The sequence below is a fragment of the Amia ocellicauda genome, chromosome 23, assembly GCF_036373705.1.
Source record: "Amia ocellicauda isolate fAmiCal2 chromosome 23, fAmiCal2.hap1, whole genome shotgun sequence".
Taxonomy (NCBI): Eukaryota; Metazoa; Chordata; class Actinopteri; order Amiiformes; family Amiidae; genus Amia; species Amia ocellicauda.
Genome location: NC_089872.1, coordinates 6,990,608 through 7,015,918, shown reverse-complemented (window position 1 = coordinate 7,015,918; position 25,311 = coordinate 6,990,608). Strand labels below are relative to the sequence as shown.

The window sequence follows — 25,311 nt, the reverse complement described above, 5'->3', positions numbered from 1 at the left end:
AAAGAGAAAAAGTAGGAGGTGCACCTCCAACTTTCATTCTGTATTTGAGAAAGAAACGAGCTAAACCTGGCTTAAGCAGTCTCGTTTAATTGATTTTCACACTTGTGTAGATAGAGCTGTTGTGATGTCTGTAAACACGCATACATAACTTGAAACATGTTTTTGGAGATAAAAACAATGAATTACCTTGTCATTTAATAAATTAAGGCTTTATTTACAGCCGAGAGCAGTATTTGGACAAAAATACCCACAATAAAGCAAAAACCATAGGGTAGTAAAATCCAGTGGTAGCCAAATAAAGCTTCTGTTCGTTTATTAAAGCCTAATGTTTGTACAAGACTTGGGGCCTCCAGACATTTTATAATTTAAATTGCTGGTGATTTAACCCCCTCATCCAAAAACAAAACTGTTTACCGCAACCACGATTGTATCTAAACCTCTTAACCAGTTACACATTTGAAAAGGTGTACAGCTGTTTTAAAAGCTGTTTCTCCAATAAGACATTTTCTTTTATAACCAAAAGCAGCTGTAAAAGCACTGTATTTATTCTTGGTTGAATTTTTAAACTGGGATTATTAACCAGAAGCCAAAACTGGATTTAGGGGATTAACCACTACTATATGAAATGTGGCTTCAATGGTAATCCAGTGATGGCATGAGACGGGAAATATGAGTCCGACGCTCATATGGTAGGCATCCAGAGAATGTAAAACTTAATAAACCCTTATCAGAACAATACAAGTGTCCCAGGAGGCACTGGGTGCTCCCAATTCCACATACCTGAATGTGCTTGTCTGCTAAAGTCTTCCAAAAATCCAGAGCTGTCAAGTGTTGCAGGCCTAGGTTTTCAGGCATCGCACTCCTGCCCGTCAGCCTCTCGACCGCTTTCATATTTAAATAGAAGACGTCGTGCTCTATTTAAGACTTGATTTATGCTGGGAATAATGGGACTTACATTTGGCTTTCACAGGAACATCTTGGTGAAAAAGCAAAAGAAAGCACCCCATAAATAAGCCCACAGACTATTAAAATGAAAAAGGAGGAGGAAAAGAGAAAAGCCGAAAGTTGTGAGATTTTGGCATAGCCAGTGTAAGAGGGAGTTACGTAAGGCTAGGATGTCTGTAGGAGTATTCACATTTTTGCACAACTAAGGCAGGAGTGGGAGTCTAATGGGAAACATACTTCAGTACCTTGCTTGGCTTTTAATGTTTTAATCCTACAGGCCTGATCACTCCAGTTATTTAGTTATTGGTGAGTGTTACGTGTTTGTCCTAACGTCAAAAGATCAGACTTGGGTTTTGAGGCACTGAATAGTGTGTTGATGCCACCTAAGGGCTTTGCTAACTTGGCTTGAAAGCTGTGACACGCCTCTTTTGTGGAAATGATTGGTGTAACTATTCCACTCTTGTTTCAGATGTAAATATCCTCCTCGAGTTCATGGTTCAATCACTTTATGATCATGTAAATATACTGGGCTCAGTATGTGCAAATGTTTATAGAACTAGATATTAAACTGTTTTGATAAGGAAAGACATTTAATCTAGTAGCTAGCACACCCGGATGTGTCTGTAATCGGCCTCTTCTTTTCTCCTAGAATGAACTGTAATTCTGCCTTGAAAAGCGGGCATTGGAGGAAACCAGGATCTTTAGGGCTTCAGAAGAATACAGCAAGTTAAGCAGGTATGTGTCTCTTCTTATTTGGTTGATTTTAAAATTTGTATTTTGAAATGCAAATGAACCGCTCAGCTCCTACTTCCTGCATGCTGAACAACATTATAATGTGATATTGCTAATAGGACAGGTTTCCACATATTCCACACATTTCCTTGGTGTGTTCTAATAAGATTTGCAATATTAAATTACTTGGTCTCCTTAAACACACTGCATTGTTTTGTTAATTGTGTAAATGTGTGATAACCATACTGTATCACATAAACAAACGGTATCAAATTAGTAATATAGTGTGAGTCATTGTAATATTCACCTTAATTTTTTTTGTTTTATTTGGATAGTATTCTCCATGCTGTCAGTGTGTGTGTGTGTGGGAGAGAAGACCACTGTAATTACAGCAGTTCTGACTAGAGATGGGTTAAATGGAGGACTGTTATATAACCTCTTTCCAAGTCACCTTGAACAATAGCTACGCTGTTATAGAGTACAGATTTTCAACAAAAGGTACAGAATCATAGGAGAATTCAGACTCTTATTGCTCCGTTTCTCACCTAGCCTAACATCTCGTAATATCAGAATCCAAAATGACAAAGTATTCAAAGCTTGGCAGAAAGCAACCACATCAAATTTATAAGAGATCGAATGATATGACAGTGTATTTCCCTTCAATTCCCTCACACTGATTTGAAAGCAATTCGACACTGGATGCCAGAGCACCGTCGGACTGCTTTCCAGGCTGAGGTAACGCCTCTTTCAAGCAAAACTAGACTCTGACCCACTTTAAATGGGCGGCGGCACCCATTGAGATGTGTGGTCTTTGCTTGTGCCAATTAATTTGATATTGAAAAACCAATACTGCATACATTTTAATAAATCACTTTTCCCTGTGTGTCTGCTCTTGGCATGGCTGCAGTCCTAACTACAAGGAGCAGGCCTAAAGTTTGATAAGGATATTGACAAAGCCTGATTATTCGTTTGCTAAGCGAAGCTGCTTTCACACTAATTATGGGGGCAAGTGTTGGTAAACTTGTAATGTCCTCCTAATGTGGTTCTCTGATAAATGAAAAGCCAGCCCTCCCCTGACCAAAGAAGGAAAAGATGCATTCCAAACTGTTATTCAAAAGACGACTCGTAGCCCTTGTTACAGGAAGCTGGCAAATTCCAAACGACGGACTAATCGCAAGCTCTTCTAGCGTATCTGATCCTTTTTCTGTGTCATGCTGGTGTCTGTTCTTGAAATAACAACTGTCATTTCACCTCATACTTTGTATTTTAGATAAGTTAGTTGCCCCCCCCCCCCCGTTATCAAGTTAAAAGCCTTAAATGTTTAGTTACAGTACACCTACACACTGACATTCACGTCAGAACCCCATGTGTCTGTCGCAAAGCAATGTGGAAGTATTCATGTTTTCAAATCATTAGTGTTCCATTGTATGCCCTTTTTGTATAGTTCTAATGTCATTCCTTTATAAGTGGACATGGTTGGTCTTGGTGTGTATTTCTGTCCTTTTCATCTTCCTAGCCGAAGCTGGATATTGTGATGTGCCGAGAGAGAAGCACTTTCTTTGTTAACAAGGCAAAATAAGAAAATGCGTGGATTAAACCTAAATGTTGGATGAGAAACGGTTTAATACCTTGGCCAAATTCTTGCCTTTTTTTTTTTTTTTTTTGGTTATATTTCAAAGTTCAATTTAGTATCTGAAGATTTGGTTAGATGTATTAAAAAAGCACAATGGAAAACTTGCTTGGAATCTCTGAATGTTTACCTTGTAAATTGGCCAGCTGTATTCTACCTTTGTGAATTGGGTTTTCACCACCCATTTCCTTCAAACTTTGATATGAAGTCCGGGGGCCTCGCGTGTTTACGGTTTCTTAACTTCAAATGATGAGTTATGTTGTGTGCATTCAAAGTAAAGAAACCGGAAAGTAACAATCATTACAACTTCCATCTTTTGTGTTAGAAAATAACCGCAGCAACCTGTGAAATCAAGGAACGCACAACCTTATTTCCCAAGAAATCAGATTTTTGACAAAGCACTGTCAGGAGGTTTTTTAATCTTGAAAATGTAAAGATTACAAAAATCTTTTGTTCCACAGTTTTTCTTCCTCAACAGTGAGAACCATGAATGTACAGTTGTAGGAATTCAGCTTCCCAAACAGACGCATTCAACCTGAAACTCATTAAATCAAAGGCTAAATAATCTTGACAGTACACTCACTTTGAGGTTTAAAGGACAGAAGGGCAATGAAAACCTCAACACTGCAAAGTAAAACATTGCATAAGAGAATTGTTTTGCTCATAAGTCTTTGCTTCCTTATTATAAACAAGAATGTAGCATTTAAACAAAATATCTAATTTATATAGTTTTCCAGATGAAGAGTTGCTAATACATTGGAATGCAGCATTGGTCTCTGGGGCCCCTGATTTAATTTGGAGTAATGACAAGCTGGTTTCTCAGTCCTGTGATTCTGTGTGTGATTGTCTACCTGGGCAGACTATTTCATTTTCACTTTCCCTTTCACGATGGGAGGCTTTCGAAAAACACTAGAAGCTATTTTATTTTTCAGTGTGAGATCTGACACATTTGTTCTATTAGTTTTTAATTATTATTATTATTTTTTTTAATGTTAAATTCATATTGTAATTCAAGCTGCTCAGAATTTTAAAAATCATTATGATCTCCAAATAATAGTCAAGAGATTACACATTTTCCTTTAGAGTAAATATGGAAATTATCTATTTATATTTATATATATTTATATATCTATTTATATAGGTTATATTTTACCTTGGTCACTGTGTTCTTTGTTCTACATAATAGCTTTTCTGTAGATAGATTATGTTCGCCTTCAGTTATTGTCAATAGTCAGAAAACCCACAAGGATGAGGACCAAAAGTTTATTATCAGGGAGGAGCTCACAGTGACAGAACATCTCAGTCATTGCATACTTTCTGATGCCGTCTGTAATATATAGGAGAATCGCCTAATAGTTTCCAGCAGGCAGGTCCAGGAAGTGAAGTCATTCGCAGATGTAGGATGGGGCTGCCAAGTACTGTTGACGACTGTAACGGTGTCTTCATCTTAATGAAGGGTGACAGCATTGTTTTGGCAGCGGCTTTCTTTTAGGCATGCGTGATATTCTCCGTTCATGACTTGCCATAAGCCACGCAAAATGGGTGGACTTCATTAGTGCCAGATAACTCTCCTTCTCCGACTTGAAACCAGAGTAGGATTTACAGGCTAACCTTTTGGCTAGAAATGGAAAGCTATGGTTGCGCTTGATCTGAACTATACGTGGAATTAAAAAGGCTGTGTAAACTTAATTGATTGGATTAGCTACTAATATTAGATTTTGAAAAAAACTATTTTAAATCCCCTGAACTTTGTTAATACTTTTGCTATTGAAAAAGGCATTATTCCTTAACTAGGCTGAAAGAGATTACCACAAGGGAAACCTGTTTTTGGCTTTCCACATGTGATACACATCCAGTTTAAAAACTCTTATCCTGTACGGCACAATTGGGATTTTTAGAAGGTTTATAAACCTTCCACATCTGTAGTCCATTTTAGTCCATTTTGGATACTCCCTGGATGCATTTTTTTTTTTTTTTTTTAAGCATTATCCCCAATTCTCACAAAGGACTAAATAGTACATAATAATAAAAGACTTGGACTCGGGCCATTGCAAACAATATTTTGGCTGGCTGCTGGCGTGTTTGTTGAAACTGAAAAGCTTGCAGCTGTTTTAGTCGGGCCTTTCACAGCTGGCATTGCATATTTCCAGACAAAAGAAATTGGATTTAAATCTAGAGACTTTTTTTGAAACCGGGCCCTAATTAGGTTCTGCATATTTGTTGAAGTCTGATTTATCAGGAGAAAAGCTAATCAAGAACTTATTAAAAAAACTGATTAAAACTTATTAAACTGAACTCTGCTTTTCATGTCGAGGGGAACATTTTTTTTTTTTTTTTTTCCATCTCGCTTGTCATTCTTACTATGAGGTCCTACTGTTTATTTTTGCAGGACATTTCACATGTATTATTTTGACATAGTATGTTGCAAGCTCCAAGGAATAGCTGATAGTGAACTCCAAATACACACTTCTGGGGCGTGCTTGGGAAGGGATCCATCTTGAATCAAGATGTATTTGTTTTTCCAGCCACTCTCAATCACTTACTCGTATACAAAGCATTCTCTTCCTCTGTAGTGTTGTACTGATGCCATGTTATGTCATTGGTGTATTATGTGCCTGATATAATGCACAGATAAATGTAATTATGCATTAATGGCTTGCATACCTGTTCACAGAGGAAAAGAAGAGCTTCAGGTCTCTGCACGTTGTGTTTATAGCCGTTCAGACTGGGCACAGGGCGTGTTAGCTGGGATCTTGGTGGGTTTACTGAAAACTCAAGGATTTCAGCCTCTGCTAATGACTGTAACGGTGTCTTCATCTTAACTAAGGGTGACAGCATTGTTTTGGCATCAGCCTTCTTTTAGGCATGTGTGATATTCTCAGTTCGTGACCAAAGACAGAAGACTTGCAAAATGGGTAGACTTCATTAGTGCCAGATAACTCTCATTCTCCGACTTGAAACCAAAGTAGGATTTGCAGGTCATTTTCCCTTTTTGCTTGTCTCTGTAATCCGTAGGCCTACGTCTATCCAGGGATCTCATGTTGAGCAAAGAAATTGAATGATTCCCACTATTCTCCCCCTGCATCCACTCTTGTCTGCTCCTCCAACTTACACAATAGAATAACATTAATTTATAGCCCCCTTTAATGCCTTTGTTGAAAATGATGAAATGCATTTTGCAAAACAAACCTGGGGGAAAAGCATAAGATCCCAAAGCACACATCCGCTACAGCCATTCTCCAGCCCTGGTTAAGCTAGCCAGATGTCCTTTCTCTGGATTGGTTCCCCTGCACTCTTCTCTGGCCTTGCAGCTCCCCTTTGGCTAACCTCTCTTCTCCTGGCAAGGCTGTAATCCTTCAGGCTAGTGGAATGTAGCCCCAGAATATCCATACATTTACCAACACACACTGCTGTTCTCTCTCCCGTGTGTGTGCATGTCAGTCTATACACTTTGAATATGGCTTGCGTGAAAGAAAATTGAGGAAAAACAATTAGAAAATTAAGGTGGTCAACACCTGGATCGATCAAACTGCATTGCACCTTAGGATCAAGAAGCTGGTTGCAATTACCTTAGACCTGATGTCAGTATCCAAGGACATCTGCTTATAATTCCAATCAGGTGTATAGCTGTGTGTTCTTGGAGAGAATTCTGAGTTTGCATGCGTTTTGTAATCCATAATACACTTTATTGCAACAGATGAATACCAAAGACAACTATTCTAGGCCTCCCCTTGGCCGTCATCACCACAGAAATCCTTTTGATAGATGGCCAGGGAAATACTGGAGTGCAGTTTGTAGTGCCGCGTGGTTGGTTCCCGATTCTGTGTGGGCTTGCACCACAGAATTCAGTGCTGACGGCTGTCCTGGATTTCATTATGAAAAGACAACCAGTTTGACATGCCTCATGACCTCTGGTAGTGTCCATTGCCAGCAGTCAGAGGCTTGTCCCAGTACATTTGATCATATAGTGTGTTTATATAAACATCAATTACCAACCACTTTTGGAATAACTCCCAACATTTGGGAAAGTGGCCAAGACTGAACCACATGGGCCAGGTAGGTCAATGGCCCTTGAGGATTATGCTCAACTTTTCCAATACATATATATATATAGAACGTAAAATCCAACCATTGTATATTTTTTGTATTGTAGACAAGTGTAATTTTCGGGAGTACTCAACTAGGAGACCCAGTTTTGAGTCTTCACGGTGGAAGAACTGATATTGGGGTTACTTCTCCCCCTTGGAGATTCTTTCAAGGGCTGAACTGTCCTAGAAGATGCAATCATTGACATTCCAAAATGATCTTTGATGCTTGGCTGTAACCCCCCCTGCTTAGAATCTGGATGTCCTCTTCAGAATTTATGTATTTATAGATTTACTCTTGATGGAGTCCAGGCAACCAGTCTCTTGGCCGGAGATTTGTACCAACACTGTCTCCCATGCAGAAATCAGGGTGTCGCAATCATTTTCCACACTGCTGTGTTTTCGAAGCGGCAATGTGCTTTTGGTTACCAGCAAGAGGGGAAAAAAAAATACAGATGGAATGCAGTGTGTGATATTAATGATACTCACTGGCTTTTGTTTTGGAGACCGGGGAAGCTCTCACAAGAAAACAGTGGAAAGCAACCTCTCCAATATGGCTGTGAATTTTAGTTTGTCATCTTGAGCTGTGACGGGAAGCAGCTCATTTTTCATCCACCGTATGTTTAATATTTGTAGTGGAGACTTAGATCTTTTTATTGTTTTTTTTCTCCCCAATAGCCATATACTGACCATGTGGGTTGCCTTTCCCAGTACAGTGCTTGCGCTACAGTAACTAGATCAAATTTGGTTCTTCGAATCTGACTGACTTATTTTGATATTTTGAAATTAAATTTGCCTGGTTTAAATTCCCTATTAATATCTCTGACTTTCTGAAATGTTCTTATTTGAATACATTATGTAAAATGCTTTACGACTTAAGAGTAAACATAACTTTTAAGTGTAGTTTTTATTAATATTATCTGTGTATTGTTTTAGGAGGAATTTTAAACCTGCAGATTTTTCTGCTCGTTTGTTCTTATTGGTCTTTCATCCATTTAAAGACCGGAAATGGTGCTTCAGTCTGTAGTTATCTTTTACAGGACAGAAAAAAGCCAGCCGCAATCACTGGATTAAATCATCCAGATTTTTTCCATTTAAAAAAAAAAATAAAAAAAATAAAATGCGCACATGAACCCTCATTCACTTATCTTTCTTGGAAACCCACACTGGAAAGAGTCATAAAACGCAGTAACCAGAACTGAAAGAAACGTCATTGGTGGACAGGTGAAAGCACATTCATTTAAACCCCTTGGAAGTCTAGAAGGCCTTCATGGCAATTTAGAAGCTTTACAGCAATTTAAATGAGTCTTCAGCATTTAAGAAGGAATCCACTAAATCAAACACTCTTCAGACCCCGCAAACCTGTTGATATTTGTATCGATCCTTTGGATGAAATCGCTTTTTCTGTACTCTTAATCGTGGCTTAGCATACCTCTGCATGCTTCACATTGATTTCACTGTGAACATTACCCTGCCATTGTATACTACATTAAACCTGTATAAGGGATGTTTTCTTGTCTAAAATAGTACCAGAAAAAAAACTGCTGTATGTTAGCAATTGAATGAAACCTCTGGGAAAATGAAACCACAATTTTAGGTTATATAAACAATTACCAAATTGCAATTGCTGTATACCTTGGCCATTCAGGCGTGTTTATACGAACTCTTGGCTGTCCGAAGGGGAGTCTCTGCCAGCGCATGAGAAGCATTGCATCGTGGGATGTTTTTCAGATTGGTATGGGTCAGGGCAAAAGGGACGAATTCCTGCATCGGGAAAGGTTGAAAATTCTGAGCATACCACGCATAGTATTTGGTGGTATCTTCTGCTATAGGTTTAAATAAAAAAAATAAAAAATAAAAATAGCGATGAACAGTTGGTATCCATAGCGCCACACATTTCTGCAGTCGAGTGCTGGAAGGGGTGAGGAGGGGGCACTGTGTAGGGGGTGTGAATAAAGGAATTCAGTGTGTGGGATGCACTGGGGGGGGAGGCGATATCTCTGATGGTGCAGCTGCCCACGAATCTACCGGGGAAGTGCACCGTGGGCACGGACCTGGATGCTCAACACTGGCGCTTCAGGAGAACAAAAGCTCTTCCCACAGACCTCTTTAAACATGGCATTGTGCTCCTGGAGTTCATCCAAAGCTTCAAACACTACTTTCAAACAACAAAACGGCAAGAAACTACACTTCCCTTCACACAATTGAAGAAAACATTTTGGTCATGACGTCAAATGTGTGTCCGTTTTGTTTATTTGGTTAGGTTTATTTATGATACAGTACAATATTGTATTTATGTTTAAAAAGATCATAGATTGACTTATGACGGTCATTTTGAGAAAATACAGATGGGAGGAGTGGTGAAAAACAACTGTCATGCAATCGAAGTCGGATACTAGCCATGCCTATTCTCGCAGGATACGTTTTTTGATTTACATATCTGGAATGCTCTAGAAGTATGTGCCAGTAATGATGCTTGTAGACAATTTTATTTGTCTGGAGAGAGGGAGGGGGAGAATTATTTTTTGTTCAGACTCCCCTGTTACATTTTCATGTCCCTTTGGCTTGGCGCGCCGTCTGGAAAGTGTTTCTGGGTGCGGTAACTACTGGGTTTGATAGCATGCAGGTTACGCCAGGAGTAGGTATTCGGTATCCATGGTGATTTTTCAGCCCGTATCTCTGCAGCTACATTTGCTGATTTTATATTTGTATTTTATTTATTTATGTATTTATTCTGCAGTTAAAGAAAAGAGTTGTGATTAATTAAAAATAAAATATTGGCAAACCAATTCGGGTGGAGCCAGACCTTTAGTCCATAATGTCAAATATTGATCTAGAAGTAATTATACCGTGCTTATTTTACATGTCCCTTTGTGAGTTTTTTTTCTCCCTAGTGCAAGGCATGTACAGATCTATAGACTCAAATGGATAGCCTGGGGATGTATAATAAAGCCATACTTGACAAAAAATGATTCATAAACTGATTTTATTTTTCCACAATAACTATCTGCTTCTTAATGGAGTGTTTTATTATTGTCTCGATCTTAATATTGTCAGGGCCTGTTCTCCTTTTATCCTGCAATCTCTCTTAATTTCCCTCTAACAATGGTTCTGTGTGTCGCATCTGTGGGAAGTTGAATCGGGGTGTGCTGTTCTATGTCACCGTGTAAGGTGCAGTGGCCAAGGGCTGGGGTTTAATTACAGGAATCAAGCAGACAGGGTCTGTATGACAGATCGAAGAGAAGTGGCAGCGAGGAGCTCACAAAAACAAACCAGTCCTCAGGGAAAGAATTGCGTTTGCCCATTTTAGTGCTGAATAATGCAGTCTCTTGATTCTAGTGTCTCTTGCAGTATAATGTCGCAGCGCATAATGGTCAAAATCTCTTTAAATATTCTTCATTAATGAGAACTGACACGTTTGTATTACAGCAGTGAATAGAAAAACAGCTTGGGGGAGTGGTATTCCTGCAACTGTTTGGTTTGATGCTGCTTTGTGCATCATTAGGAACCTCCTCCTTCTCCCCCCCCCCTTTCAAAATCTGAGATCGTAGTGTAATGATTTTCTTTGTGGCATAGATTTGTTTTGAATTGGTTTTCATGACGAGCTGCAAAGCTGTTGGTGTTTATGAGGCCCGTGTTGGTAATCGGTGCATCAGTGCTTCAGAAAAGATTTCAAGCTCATTGCTACGCAACAACGGCAGGGCCCTGAGGGACTGTGCCGAGTGGATGGATCTGCTGAAAGAGCACGGCATCTAAACACAGAGCCAGGGGCCGAACTCCGCATCCCCAATGGTGAGGATGGGACAGTGTGTGTGATGGAGGAGGTATTTAAATGAAACTAGAATGCATGCTAGAACAGAAACCATATATTATTTTATGATGTATTAATTTGGCTGACGCATGCTTGGAAGTCAACCCACATAATGCAACATAAAATTACAGGGGACTGTAAAAAGCTACAAACGTCTCGTGTGCTTGTTTTTTATAACTGTATAATATAGAAAAACACGGTGACTAATAACTAATAGCCAAAAAGCACTACAAGATAGTGAATACAGATGAAGTGAAGGTACTTGAAAATGTAAGCATGTAGCAGGACCCAGTATGCCGTAGGTCTCTTTACAGGATATCTTTCATGTGAAAAATCCTTGTCCCTTCCAGCTGGTCATTGCATGCTACTGGATTTTCACATTGATATTTTTTAGGAGTGGGCATTGATAACAGAAATAAATGGCTTTCCAATAATCAGGCAGGATTCCACCTAGTTACTTCGGTTTTCTTTTGGAGAAAATACAAATTGTGTGAAGACAGAAATAATGACTATATTAATGGAGTTTCTCATTGAGCAATCAATGTTTTTCTACCTCCGATTCTCTGTATGCAGGTAGGGCCGGCGAACAAAGAGCCAGCAGGTCTGAAACCCCATCCCCCGTTACCAATAAGCAAGTCTGCTGTCTCGGCCGTTGAAGGATGTGGCCCTGTGTAGAGGGTTGTGTTTTTGGATGAGCTCTTGGTCTTCCTGTAGGTGTCTCTCTTTCCACATCAGTGTTTTCACGGTGCCTTGCTGCCGACACCCACATGCAGTGCCAAATTTGTATGGCTGGTAAATACAGGCTGTCCTGTGCATGTCACTCGCGTAGACATTCCTAATTAAACAGTACTGTTCAGCGGCACGGATCGATAGCTGGTAGTTGTCGTCACAGCTGTGTGAGGGCATTGACACAGTGGCATAATAAAGGGTGTGGGCTTCAGTGTATATATTTAAATGCACTTTTAGTTTTTCTCTCCTTGTTGATGAAAAACAATTACAATATTGGTGTTTTTGTTTTGAATTTTTAAACCTTATTAGTTTAAAATCTTTGATCTCTGCTTCTGTCAGCTCAATTATTCAACCCTGCCTCTCACAGCAATATCATTCACGCTGAATGCGGCACTTTCTGAAACCCAATTTCAAACATTAAAAAGGCCAAATCTTCCAGGGAATTGTGCCAGGTGGTAGTAACTGGCTGCCAGGAATGAAGAAAAACCCACCCATAAAGAAAGACAAATGCTGTTGTATGCAGATTTGATTGATCAGATTCTAGAACCAAAGCAGAGAAGAAAACAACAGGATTCGATTTGCTTGTACAGCATGCAAATTCTTTACTGCGTGCTCAGCACGTCATGTCAGCAGTGTTGGTGAGCTGGACTCATATTGGTTTTCATAAGAGAGCTTAGGTTTCTTATCCATTAAAGCCAGTCTTTTCCCGGGGGTCCATCAAGGCTCCCTGAGTAGAGGAAAGACATGGAGTCCATTTCTGGCAGCTCCTCGATCTATATAGTATCTGTTTCCTGCATCTACAATTCCCGTTACACTTCTGTATTTATAGTTGTTATTTTGAAACCCAGAGGGGGATCGACGAGAGCAATTTTAATCCAATAAAGAACGTTCTTTATTTGTATTATCATCAGTCCGGAAGCTGCAGGTTTAGTCTAGACATGTAAACAACTTATCGGTAAAGGAGTACTGGGGGCACAGTGGTAGCATTTTATATTTACTTTAATTATTAATTTTAATTTGAGCTACAAACATTATTAAAATGCTGGGCTGCACCGGAAAGCAAACCCATTCAAAACTCCTTCCAACAGTGGTAGTGATAATTAATATCTGTGATGGTGTGCATGTAGGGACTGGATCATTGATTTCCACACTGACATCAGCTGACCCAGTAAATATTCCTCTTGGTCAGTGTTTCAGTTCCCGCTGGACTCTAATGAGATCCCCACCCTGGCCAGGCAGGCTCCAGCTTTACGGTCTTCCATGCTGTCGACGGAACTGTCCTGTTATCCTGTAGATGGCAAGTATGTGATGTGGGTTAGAGACTATTTTACAACAGAGAAAATGCAGTTTTCTATTGACGCGAGTTTGAAGAACATCGAATCTGCCTCCCTTTGAATGTGGCCCTTTCTATTCAGTTGAAAATTACCAGTCAGGTCCCCTTTGCTCCAGAGATCAGCCGGCACCATTCTGGCAAACGCATGTCTTTTGCTGGCTACTGCTTAGGAGAGGAGAGGAGCCGCAGATGCTCACAAAATGAAGGATGCAGGGCGGCGATTGAGCCCCAGCTGCTGGGAGCGTGAGCAGTCTGACAGCCTCCGTGTTTGTGAGCAGCGTCTCTCGTCTCTGGCCTATGAGCGCCCTTCGCCACTGTGGCTATAAATAGCACAAGGACTTAGCCACTCTGCACTGCAGACGCATCATTGGCTGTTCCCAGCGAGCGACACCGAGCTCCTGGGCACATAATCCCGCTCTGCCTCATTAAAGCGGCTCTCGTTCGACGGGCCTCAGTTGGGAGAACTGAAATGCGTGACACATATGAGTGGGAAGAGAGGTGTCTGCTGCTCCCTCGGTGCTAGGAAATTAGTTCCCCTTCACCTTTAAATAAATAAATTATAAAGTATTAATTTGTTTGTTTGTGCCACCTATAATTCCCTTTTCAGCCATGCCTTATCAAATGATGCACTCAGCAAGGGAACAGCCTTCACTCGGAAAAAGGCCTGTTTTTTTAAGTTGCAAAAGAACTGCTGCATGTGCAAGTACGGTTCCCAAGCCTCTTACGGTTACCCCACAATTTTTATTCTATATATATATTTTTGTATTGGATTGGATCAATTGCTAATGTACCAGCAGTGTGTATAATCTAGAATGTAATTGCCATCCAGAACTGCAGCGGTAGGAAACCTTTTGTCTTCCTGGTTTTTGCTTTTACAGTCTTCTGCATGGTAATCATTTACTGCTGATGGAAACGGCAGTGTGTCCGTTAGTTGTCTGAGTATTGATGGTGGATGAAAAATCAATTTATGTGCTTTTTCCAGTAGCACAGACTCTACCCTCCTATTACAGGAGAAGCCCCCCTTCTGTTTAATGCCTTATCTTCATTTCAGAAGCCCCTGCATTTTTTTTATTTCTTTATTATTGTGCTCATCTGGCCAGTCAGAACTTTCCCTGGATTTTCCACAGTAGGCCACAGCTTGCCTGACTTTCATCTTACTTAGTAGAGGTTTACTGTGGCTTACTGCATTGTTATAGCAGAGTATAATAAAGCACAGGAGAAACTTGGCGAGACTAATTCTGTGGTGTAAAAGAACAGGAAAGTGGGGAAAGGAATTTCGAAAGCAGGGTAAATGTGTGCCAGACATATTGTGTCCCACTGCTTTTACCTGATGTGCTATAGAGATATATCTATATTTTTTTATTTCTCATTGTCCAATACTTGAGCTTTGCTTCAACGGTCATTTCTATTAATCTTTTCTGGTCATTGCTTCAGCGTGGTTTCCCAGTCTCCCATTTAATGTCGTGATGTTTTGTTTTCTGCTCGCATTTATTGTAGAAGATCACAGATAATTATTGCAAGAGGGTATTGAAAACCAGATGTTTCAGAACAGTACTTAATGAGATGTCAAATCAGAATGCTTCTATAGTCTCCTGAAGGCATACAAAATAATAGCAGCTCCAGTCGAGTTTTATTTTTAGCAGAGCAATGGGAGTTTTAAGTGCTCTCTTTATTTTTCCCATGCAAACTGAACGAATGCATTATTGTAACCTGGAGGGCAGCACTCTTTCAAATCGGGCTATTTTCCCCGAGTTGGATAAGCACACTGCAGGTCATTCGTTCCCTGTGTTTCTAGTGTGCAACCACTTCACACGGCGATTTGTAAAATGTGAAAGTTTGTGTGTGGGAGGCAAGCGCAAAATCGTATCAAAATGTTAAAAAAGCCTCCTGCAGGGAGTAAACCACCGGTTTTTATTTTAAGCAATTATAACCTTATGGCTACAATTATAAACCTCTTTCTGAATCTCAACTGGTAACCGCAAGCGACCAATCCAATATGAGAGAAGACGAATAAAATAATATAAATATATATATATTTTTAAACATCTGCAGCTTAACACCTCTTGTTTTAGTTTTGGATTTTGCACCAGCTTCCATAAATTCGGCCCTGGCCTGTGAGCAGGAGCGAGCCCTCTTTGGTGAGCGGCGCTTGTCCAGTGATAACGCTGATGCCGTGCTTTCACATGAACAGAAGACTTCCCACAAAGCATTTGCTGAAGTCATCAAAGCAACGCTTAACCGATCCATTAAAAGTATTGAGCCAAGGAAGTGCACCGGTGCATCGAGCGCAGTTAAAAGCTGCTGTTCTGGCCCCGCAGCCCTGCTCTCAAACTGCGGGGTGGTGGGGGCAGCTTCCTTTCCAGGCCCTGCTCCCGTTTGTGTTGCCAAGGAATGCCACAAGATTTGCTCTCCCTTTATTTAAAGTCAAATGTTTGACGAGCTATGTTCACTGCATTGTTGGGAGCAGCGACAAGTGTATCTCTCTGATAACAGATGGTGCCATGTTTGACATTTCACACAATCCATGTATCCCTTTTGCTTAGCCTGACTGCTCCGAAAAGCGGATCTCCAATTGAAACCACCAGTGTGTGTTTTGGAGCTACAGAGGTTTGTGTCCCTTTACAGCCTTGTCAAATGTCCTTTTGTTCTAGTTGATGTTTTGACCTTATCACAGAGTCATGGAAATCTGATCTTGTTTGAAAATGTCAACGCACTTCATCAAGTGGCAAAAGTCTGTGTCACAACTGTTTCTTGTAAATGTCAAACAAACAAAAAGGTCCATCTTTTTGGACATAAAGCCTTATTGTAAGACTTGACGACTCAGACACCATGTTGGAGTTTGAGTTGTGGGTTTTATTTAATTTAATTAATAGTTAATTATATCATTGCTTATTTATTTTAATCACTTGTTGTTTAGAGTCGAGGTTACAAAATTACCTAAACTGACCTTTCTGCATCCTTTAAAATAATACACTTGGGGTTAGAACAGAATTTTCTTCCCAGAGAAACCACTCCAAGAACAAGCTGTACGTAAATCGTGTCAATTATTCTTCAAAATGTGCAAGAATATTTTTCTTTAAAGTACAAGCCGGTGTCGTAAAAACATTTCAACCATGTCGCTGTCATTGCGGAAATACAGTGCCTTTGTGGCTATCTCGGGATATTCAGCCTTGATTTTAATCAGAAAAAATATATATATATGTATCCTTTCCGTGCAGCCTGGTAGCGAATGTGCGGCCCGGTGGTTGGGGACCGCTGTTATAGAGAGTCCTTTGCGCCAATGCTTGGAATGTAGATGGCATCGTTTTCTATATTGCGGTCAATAGGTGGTGCCAGAGTTCCTAGATTGTCAGAAATGGTGTTGCTCAATGGGCTCAGTTTCCATCTGCCCTCAGCAGGTGGTGCTGTAATAAGGAGAAAGGGAACAGTATTGGCTCTGTACTGGTCACAGCGCAGGGCTTTTGATGTGAGTCCAGGCCTCGACATGCTTTCAAAGATCTGTGAGAGCAGTACCCTGCTTTGTCAAGTAGGCACAATAAAAGACGGGCCTCGAGTGTGAGGACATTCAAGACTGAAAGAGTTTCTTGTGATTTTGTTTCTTCTCCCTTCAAAGTGTCCGTTAGACAGACAAAAGCGATCATTGTTACTGACCTGAATTAGGTGGCATTTTGTGACTCTTCTCAATAAATGGCCAGATTTAGTCCTACATTTGTTGTTCTTTCAGGAGATAGAATGGATAAATACATTGTGACCATCTTATTTTTGTTTTTAAAACTAAAGGGATTGAGAGAGAGGAGGTTTGGGTGTGTATACTCCTAATCCTAAAGAGTATCAAATATTTGCACAGGAGTCTTGTAAATCCACGATATTCTGGAACCCAAGAGATGTGATCCCTTCGTTGTCACCTAGGGAAAATGTGTCCACAAAGAACTTATGTTTGTTTGTTTGTTTGTGTCCCAGGGCTTCATGAGAAGAAGCGGATGACGAGTTGTGATTGGCTAGGGTGAGCATGACATCAGTAGCCTCGGAGTTCGAACACATGGAGATCCAACAGCAGTACACCGACGTCAACAACCGCTGGGATGCGGACGACTGGGACAACGAGAACAGCTCCGCCCGGCTGTTCGAGAGGTCCCGCATCAAAGCCTTGGCAGGTAGGCACCCTGATTCCATGGCTTCTCCCCTGAAATAGTTAACCCCCCCTTGCCAAACCCACAACTAATATCTCGCATGATCTGTGGTTTCTTTGTGTAAAGGAGTGCTAGGGGTGTATCGGTGTCCTGCCAGCTTTGGGATTGGACAACGAGGGCTTATGGGTGTGACACGAACCCTGCAGTGTAGCACAGTGGCTAGCTAGGAGGTCAGTGAAGCTGGGGAGAGGTGAAGTAAATGACACCAAGTGTATCAACTTCGGCCTGAGCCATTTATTGAGAATGTAAGCCAGAGGCAGGTAATGAGGGAGACAAAAGACACTGAAAGGTAAGGAGCGAGGCTGAGGAACCGTTGATTTTGAAATAACCTGGGAAAAGAAACTCTTGGGGGGATAGTTAAGACGTATGCAAAAGTCTAAGTATGTTAGGACTTAAACGGACAGTGAAAGCTGAACCTGCACTCATAGGAGGAACTACATTGCAACTATTTAGGCTGTGGTCAGTCAGGAATGCCAGTCATCTTGGTTGTGTGTGGGAGCCTGCCTTCGCCAGTAATTTCTTCTTGACTGGAAGCACGGCTTGAACAGCTGATGTGATCGGCAAACAAATAAGTAATTTCTCCATTCATTTTCAGAGATAGGTGGAGTCCATTTGTCCAAACTTGATTTATTACTGACTCCATAGCTTGTGACTCCAGGCATGCCTTCCTAGGGACAAATACGAAGAAATACTGTTTCTCTGCTGGGAGGTTTGAACTCCCAGGAACCACAAGAGTTAGATAAGAGAGGCAGGTCGAGTTCAGACAGTTCTGCGCCTTATCTGTTTTCTTACGTACTCCCAAAACGTGAAGCACAAGGTTCTGGGCTTTACCATCGGGAAAGGTGCCAGGAAGGAGCACTGTGATCTGTAGAGCGTTGGGCCATTGTGTTTATTTACCAGAGTGTTTGAGGTATAATTAATAAGATCATGCACTGCCCGACTCCTGCATTATGTAAGTGTGTAGATGAGGTACGGGCTGTGCAGAAGGAAAGCATTCCTTTAAAGTTGGATTTGCATTTTAAGTAACTTGAGCCGGTGTAAATTCTGCTGCTGAGCCTTTTGTACCGTTTCGATGCCAGCCCTACTGTTCCCCAAGGCAGGCCGGGCATTGCGAGGAGAAAGCACAGCCAGGACTGAGATATTTATATTTATTAGACAGTCACGTAAATCCTCATTTTGGTCCAAGTTTTTTTTCCTCTTTCCTACTGATGCAGATTTATCTGCTAGAGTTTCTGTATTTATTTTTCTACTGCAGTCAATGTTGGAGTAATTTTTGATGTATTTATTTATTTCCAACGGCCTTCAAAATGCCTTTTTAAAGAGAAATGTGCAGAAGGAGAATCTAGATTGCTGTCACTGCTCTAAGGTTAGCCAAAGCACACAAGAAACATATTTTCGACTTGGCAGGAAGAAGTTTATGATTTTGAATTCTGTTACAGCTGAATTTTTTTTTTTCTCAATAGTCTATACAGAACTAGAATCTTGTACTTTAAAAAGATGTTTGGCCATCAATTAAATATGAAACGCAAGGTGTGTCAAAGACAGTAGATATAGTTCTAAGCAATGTCTTGACTTAATACAGTTCACCTGCATTCATAGCTTCATAGTTTTGGTATTTTTTCATTATCATGTATAATTATGTGGGGGCGGAGACTCTGTTGCATTACCATAATTCAAAATGGAAATTTGTATAACGTACACGCTTACATGAATGGTCTTGTACCACGTGTGTGTGTGTGTGATCGTCATTCTAAAAGCACTCCAGAGACTTCTGAAATATTAAACCATATTGAAGGAGGTGAATTAAGCCATAGAATCGAATATGCATTTTCATGACAGCAAGTGGCTTAAATAGAAGGCTTTTTATAAAGCTCAATGTGGGATTTTTTTACCTGCAAGTCCTGTTAAAAAATGTCCTTTTATGCTTCTGCTGTGGTGAACAGCGGTAATTAAAACCCACAGTAAACCCGTGGTTAATGTTAGTTGAACATAGTGCATGGCCATGGTAAACTGAAAAATCAATAGGGCGTCATATTCAGTTATAACACTGTGTTCCCATGCCCTCTCTCCCACTCTTATAACCGTATTCTCAGGAGCTATCGTTACTGGAACTGTTACCATGCCAAGTTACGGACAGAAGCCGCAGCACTGAATTGCACCGAATGTGTGTAAACGGATATGCTCAAAGCCAGCAATGGAATGGCTGTTAATAGCATATAAAATGAACCGGGTACTCCACGGTCACCCTTGCTTTTGGAAATAAATACAATGTCCCTTTCTGAAAAGGGAATCTCTGCTTTCCACACACCTGTGACCTATGCTAGGTTTGGCATTTGTGGAAGCAGCCCATTGTCTCAGTGCTTCTGGGGGGGTGTAGTAAATGACTCGGCCCAATTAGCGCAGCCGATGGAACAATGCAGGAAAGGTGTGAATTGAGCAAACACCACGGGGGCTGGGAATGGCTGCTTTATTTACCAAAGGCTGCTGGGGAGGAAGGAAGCCACTGCGGTGATTTCTGTCTGTAAACAACAGCGAGGCTGCTGGGACTGCTTCTAGGAGTAATACGTTTTGCTTTAAAAGTAATGTGTAAAATATAGTAGTTTTCTTTCCACTTTGGTATTGAGAATTTCGGCACTGAACCATTTTGTGGCTGCTTCCTGTATTGGATCAGTTTATGACCATGCAGTCTTCAATTATATGTTTATGGTTAGTTAAGATGTAATCTATTTCACGCTTTCCTCCCATTTGGACTTCTCCAGGTCCATTATTCTTGAACTGAGAGTCTGTCATTAGTGGAATTTACAGAAAACCAAAATCCTTTAACCTATCACCTTTTTCATTCCTGATTCCATATCCATATGTACCTACTGAGGTCTCATCATGTCATTGTTTTCCAATTTCTGCATTGAAGTCTCCCATGATGATTTTAAACTATTTAAAGTGTGCTCTTCCTTTTTGTTGTTGTCCTATTTCTTCATTAAAAAAATAAAATAAAAAAAATTCTATTGACTCCATCAAAGCAATTTGATGTAGGTGCATAGTTTAGGCTAATCTGGAGTTGATATCTTTGTTGATTGGATAATTATTCTTGCTGCTCAAATTCAGTGATGTTCTGGTACAACTTAGGAAGAGAGAAGACCGTAGTCTCGCATTCCATAAATCACCCGGCCGTTCACATGATACAATTTTTTTTTTTTTTCTTGTTACATTCCTGACCCATGCACCCATATCTGAAGGGAGAGGTCTCTGTGCTCTGATAAAGCACAGCTACCTCCACCCTGTGATGCTGGCACGCTGTGAAACTTTTCTGAAAAATAACATGGTTCTCCTTGTCAATATTGAATGATCTAAAGATGGCTTTAAGGAGGCTTAGCATTACCACAATGTTTTGTGTTCATAAAGCAGACCACCAATAAATAGAGTGGTTGTTTCTCACTGGTTTTAATTGTAGCCGACCTCCCCCTCCGAAGGGTAAAATGCAATAAACATGTCACAGATTGACTATGCTAAAGGTTTCTTTTCAAATGTCATACATTTAATAGTTTGTTTCAGTTTTCTTTTTCTCCCAGCTTTTCTCCTTAACTAAAGAACTGTCTCAGCCCGCCCCCCCTCGCCCTTCTCATTTACAACTCTGTATTGGTTTATTACCAGTCTCGGAAGGCTCACTGTTTGGGCTCCATCAACTCCTTACAAAGACGGTTGGTTGTAACTGTGACGGTGAATGTATATTTCTAACCTAGATTGGCTGTCAGTGAAATGAGCGAGTGGTTTTATTTTTCGAAATAGTTTTTTCCACTTTAGGGCCAAGCCTCCCTCGACAAGATGAAATCACGCCTGAAATAAAATATAATTTTTATATTCTTGATTAAATTCTCCATGACACAGACAGGAAATGCTATGTAATGCAAGCGTCCCAGTGGTATGATCATAACTCCAATGCTCACCAAGCAGTGAACGTTTGACTTAATTCGAAACATGTGCCTCCGGATGATGAATCCATTGCCTTCTCGTTATGTCCTGGCAGTTGTATGCTTTATTACCAGACCCGCTCCTCCTCCGTTCTCATTCCTCCCAGAGGCCTCGAACTGGACCCCTGACTGTATCATACATATCTGTGTTTAAGGCAGTGATATAGGAAGGGGGATAAAAAGTAATGGGAGCTTTGGTCATTGCTTATTGGTTTTCATTTAAATCTCTAAGGGCTCCTGGCATCTCCAAGCCTTGGGACTGTTAACTCAAACACATCCAGCGATCCAAAAATTCTCGTCCTGTTTCCCCATAGAAAATCTGTGATATTTTCATTGCAACCTCAAACATTATTTCGTTTTATTATTTCTTCTCCCTATTTTGAATAGCCCAAATCTCTTCAGTCATGCCACTGTAAACCCATACGTGGTGGAAGGGTTTCTGCTCATAAATTTAAACATATATTGATATACGCAATACAGTTGATTCACCACTATATCTAATGTTTCCTGACATTGAGGTCGTTCCAGTGCTATGTTTTTTGCTGCGTTACTAGGAATTATCTATAAATGGTACCAAACAGAAGCAGATTTGAGTTTCCGAAAGATAGCAGGTGTTCATTCAGGCTAAAAGCTTTCCTGCTTGTGTTTGTCAGTGTCTGTTCTGCTCTCCGGTTGGAGGAGAATTCCTCCGAAGTGTGCAGGGTTGTGACACTGGATCACGGTTTTGGAGTCTCTGGATAGGTCCAGTCATGAATAATGCATGGGCTTGCCTTCAGTAATGGTAGCTGGTCTGTAGACTGAGCCCTTGGCAGCACAGTTGACTGCAGGCCATTACGCTAGTGTTCCACGGAGGAAATTCAAGGCTCTTAATTATTTACATATGCTTTAAATATGCAAGAGGTGGTAGCTGATAACACATGAAGTCACCACAGTGCAGTGGATCCCCTTTTTATGCTTGTCGAGCATCTACCTCCAACTATTGCAATATCGGGAAACCTTTTCATTATGTTTGTGTGCTTGTGATTAGGCCTATATATTTTTTTATATATTTTTTTTTTCACTAAAGCCTAGATCTACATCCTTTTAAATGATTGTAACTGACCAATACAAATTTTAGTTTTGGAGGGAGTGACTGAATGGCAGCAAGGGGCACAAATGGGATGACTTAAGTATTTCCTGCTGCCCATAAACCTAACCGTTTTGGGGCACATGTGGGTGGCCAAGTACGCTTGCCTGTTTCTATTTGTCTGTAACCATTGTCTCATGTGTGACGACCAAAACCTGGAAATAGCTGGGCATACTGGGGTGGAATCTGACATTTGGAGGAATAAGAACTGTACGTGCGTGTATCAGTGTTATTTGACCCCGTTATCAGAGTGGCCAACTGTGCGGTTTTGAGATTGTCAGCCACCGCTGGCCCAATCTGGTTCGACTCTCCATGCAGTAGCACCTTGTTTGGGGAAGTCTCTGCATTTGCAAATGGCACGGGGACTCTTGTACGCTACTTTTTTCTTCCCTCAGCAGCTGTGAAAATGAGCCACACTTAGATGCGTAATGATTATAAAAGTCACTGTAGGTTACTCGAGCCCCGCACGATGCTCTCTGACATTTTCACCCGTTTCAAAACCCATGTTCAGTTTCAAACACTTCCCAGGAATTAATCTGATTCCTTCTCTAGGTGCAGCGTGTGTTAAAATACCTTAGCCTAAAACTCGTTAGACTCAAACAAGCTGTCTGCCAACTTGGGAGCTCATTTTAATAAGCTGGACTGTGTAGAATTTGATACCCTGGAGCTAGAATCTTCTCCTTCCATGTGATGTTCCTTGCAGAGGCTGAAGATATCATAGGATTTTGGTATTCTATTATACAATGAACTGGAGAAAAATGTAATTGATCTACGGAACAGTGAAGTCTTTATTTGCTGGTAACCAGTGCAGCTTTTTCAAATGACTTACTGTGATACTGTGTTGCACTTTAAACACCGTGTTATAGGTTTTCAGATGCTATTAGACAGTGTAGACATAACTGTGTCTGAGGAATTATCCAGTGTCATATTTAAAGCTGTGACTGCAATTTTGCCAGTATGAAATAGGATCTAAAATAATGAATACAAAGCCTTTATTTAACCAGGTACGGCTATGGATAAGTCATTCTCATTTACTACAGCAGCAATGCCAAGAGACTCAAACCATTGTAGCCGACAAATAGAGACAATCACACCAATCACAGAAAAGGGGAAGAAAAAACATAAACTCAAACATGAGAGCAGGTTCCTATCGTAGCGGTTGTTCAAATGAATGTGCTGTCATGCAGTAAAATGAATATAAGTTTTAATCATGCATGTTTATATATTAAAGAGCAGAATGTCAGTATTGTTTTTCTCTAGTGAAAAAGTGGGGTAGATCTTTGGGACCAAGGCATATTATTGGCTGTTTGGTTGTGAGGTTGTGCTCTTGTTTGACTTTTGTTTTTTTGATGGACGCTGGGAGGAACAATATTTCAGTAGCTTTGAATGGCATGGGCTGCAGATTTTGGCTTTAAGGAAGAGGGAAACAATAGATTTGGCAATACGATAAACAAAGCTCCATCTTTGTCAAGTCTTGGTGCCTAACGCCAGGCCTCGGGAGGATTCCTCCACGGTGATCTAATCCAGTCAGACAGACACACCAGTCTCATCCCTTTTCCTCTCTGAATTTGTGTGCCAGATGTGAGTATAGCATTACCCTAGCAATGGCATTCCTTCTGTGTCTCATCTCAGAGAAAGCTTGATTTTGTAGAAGCAATCTACAAAATAGCAGTGTGGAGGAGGCCCTGTTATGATAGGCCGCATATGAGTCTCCTTGCTCCCAATTTTAACTGTAACCGTAATGTGATGGAAAATGTAATTCCAGGAATCCTTGGCAGGTACACTGTCTTCTATTTGTGTTTTTTCCAGTTTTTCACGACCTTTGATGACCCCACATTTGGTCGGCATGGAAATCTCAAAGGGGCGTCATGTGAAAAGCCTGAAAATTCAGTTTCATAGGCCTTCCAATGGGACTATTGTGTTACGCCTAATTAAAATGAGTAAAACAGTGTACGGTACATGAATTCGTTCAGCATGGCTGTAGAATGACATGCCATATAGCTGCACAGATAACTGAAGGCATTGCGTCCTCTTCGAAACTGTGTCCGTGGAAATGGAAAAGGAAGTCAAGGTAGAACTAATATGGCATCACTGTAAATATTTACTGTAGTGTTATGTGGTCATTTTGTACTTTTGCCCCATTTTTCCAAGTACATTCACCAAATGCCATAACTATAGATCTGTATTGTACTGTGATGATACCATCTTGGAGTATAGTGATTTTTTTATGATAAAGGAGCCAAAAAAGTCATAGATGGATGAGTCAAATAACCACATTAGTTCACAAAGATCTGTCAAGAAATGGCTTGAGAGTGATTGCAAAGCAGCAGTCCTAGTGTGATTCATGTAATGCTCTCCGTTATGGCTTCCATGGCAGTAGCTCAGTGAGTATTCTGAGAAATACTGTGCCTTTCCTTCTGCCAGTACCGTTGCGTGAATGAGTTCTGCATGATATCAGTTTCTAAAGATGTTTCAAAAAGTGTTTATTTAAATTGAGTCAGGCAAAAAGGCCTATCGTATAGATGTTAATGGGTTAAATAATGCATTGGGAAGCAAGGATGTTGAAATGGTTGTCAGAAAAGTAAAGTAGAGGAGACCGCCCACCGTGTTTACCTGATAGCACGGGAAATGTAAAACCAAACAGGCTAATTTAGAAAAACAGCCAGTGTTTGACTGTTCATTTAATCCCGTAGAAGCTGCAATATCAGGTTTCTCATTGCCTGAAAATACCACAATATATGGATGCCACTCATTTCAGACTG

General features: G+C 40.6%; 1 protein-coding gene across 1 annotated transcript in view; it reads left to right on the top strand.

Moving 5' to 3' along the window:
- The window catches only part of sptbn1 (spectrin, beta, non-erythrocytic 1), a 103,697-nt gene that overhangs the window by 16,835 nt on the left and 61,551 nt on the right, over window positions 1–25,311 (top strand). The window contains exons 2-3 of the mRNA XM_066697215.1: window positions 1,595–1,680; window positions 17,226–17,419. Coding sequence (XP_066553312.1) covers window positions 17,275–17,419 — 145 coding nt within the window. The 5' untranslated portion in view covers window positions 1,595–1,680; window positions 17,226–17,274. The remainder of the gene's footprint in view (window positions 1–1,594; window positions 1,681–17,225; window positions 17,420–25,311) is intronic.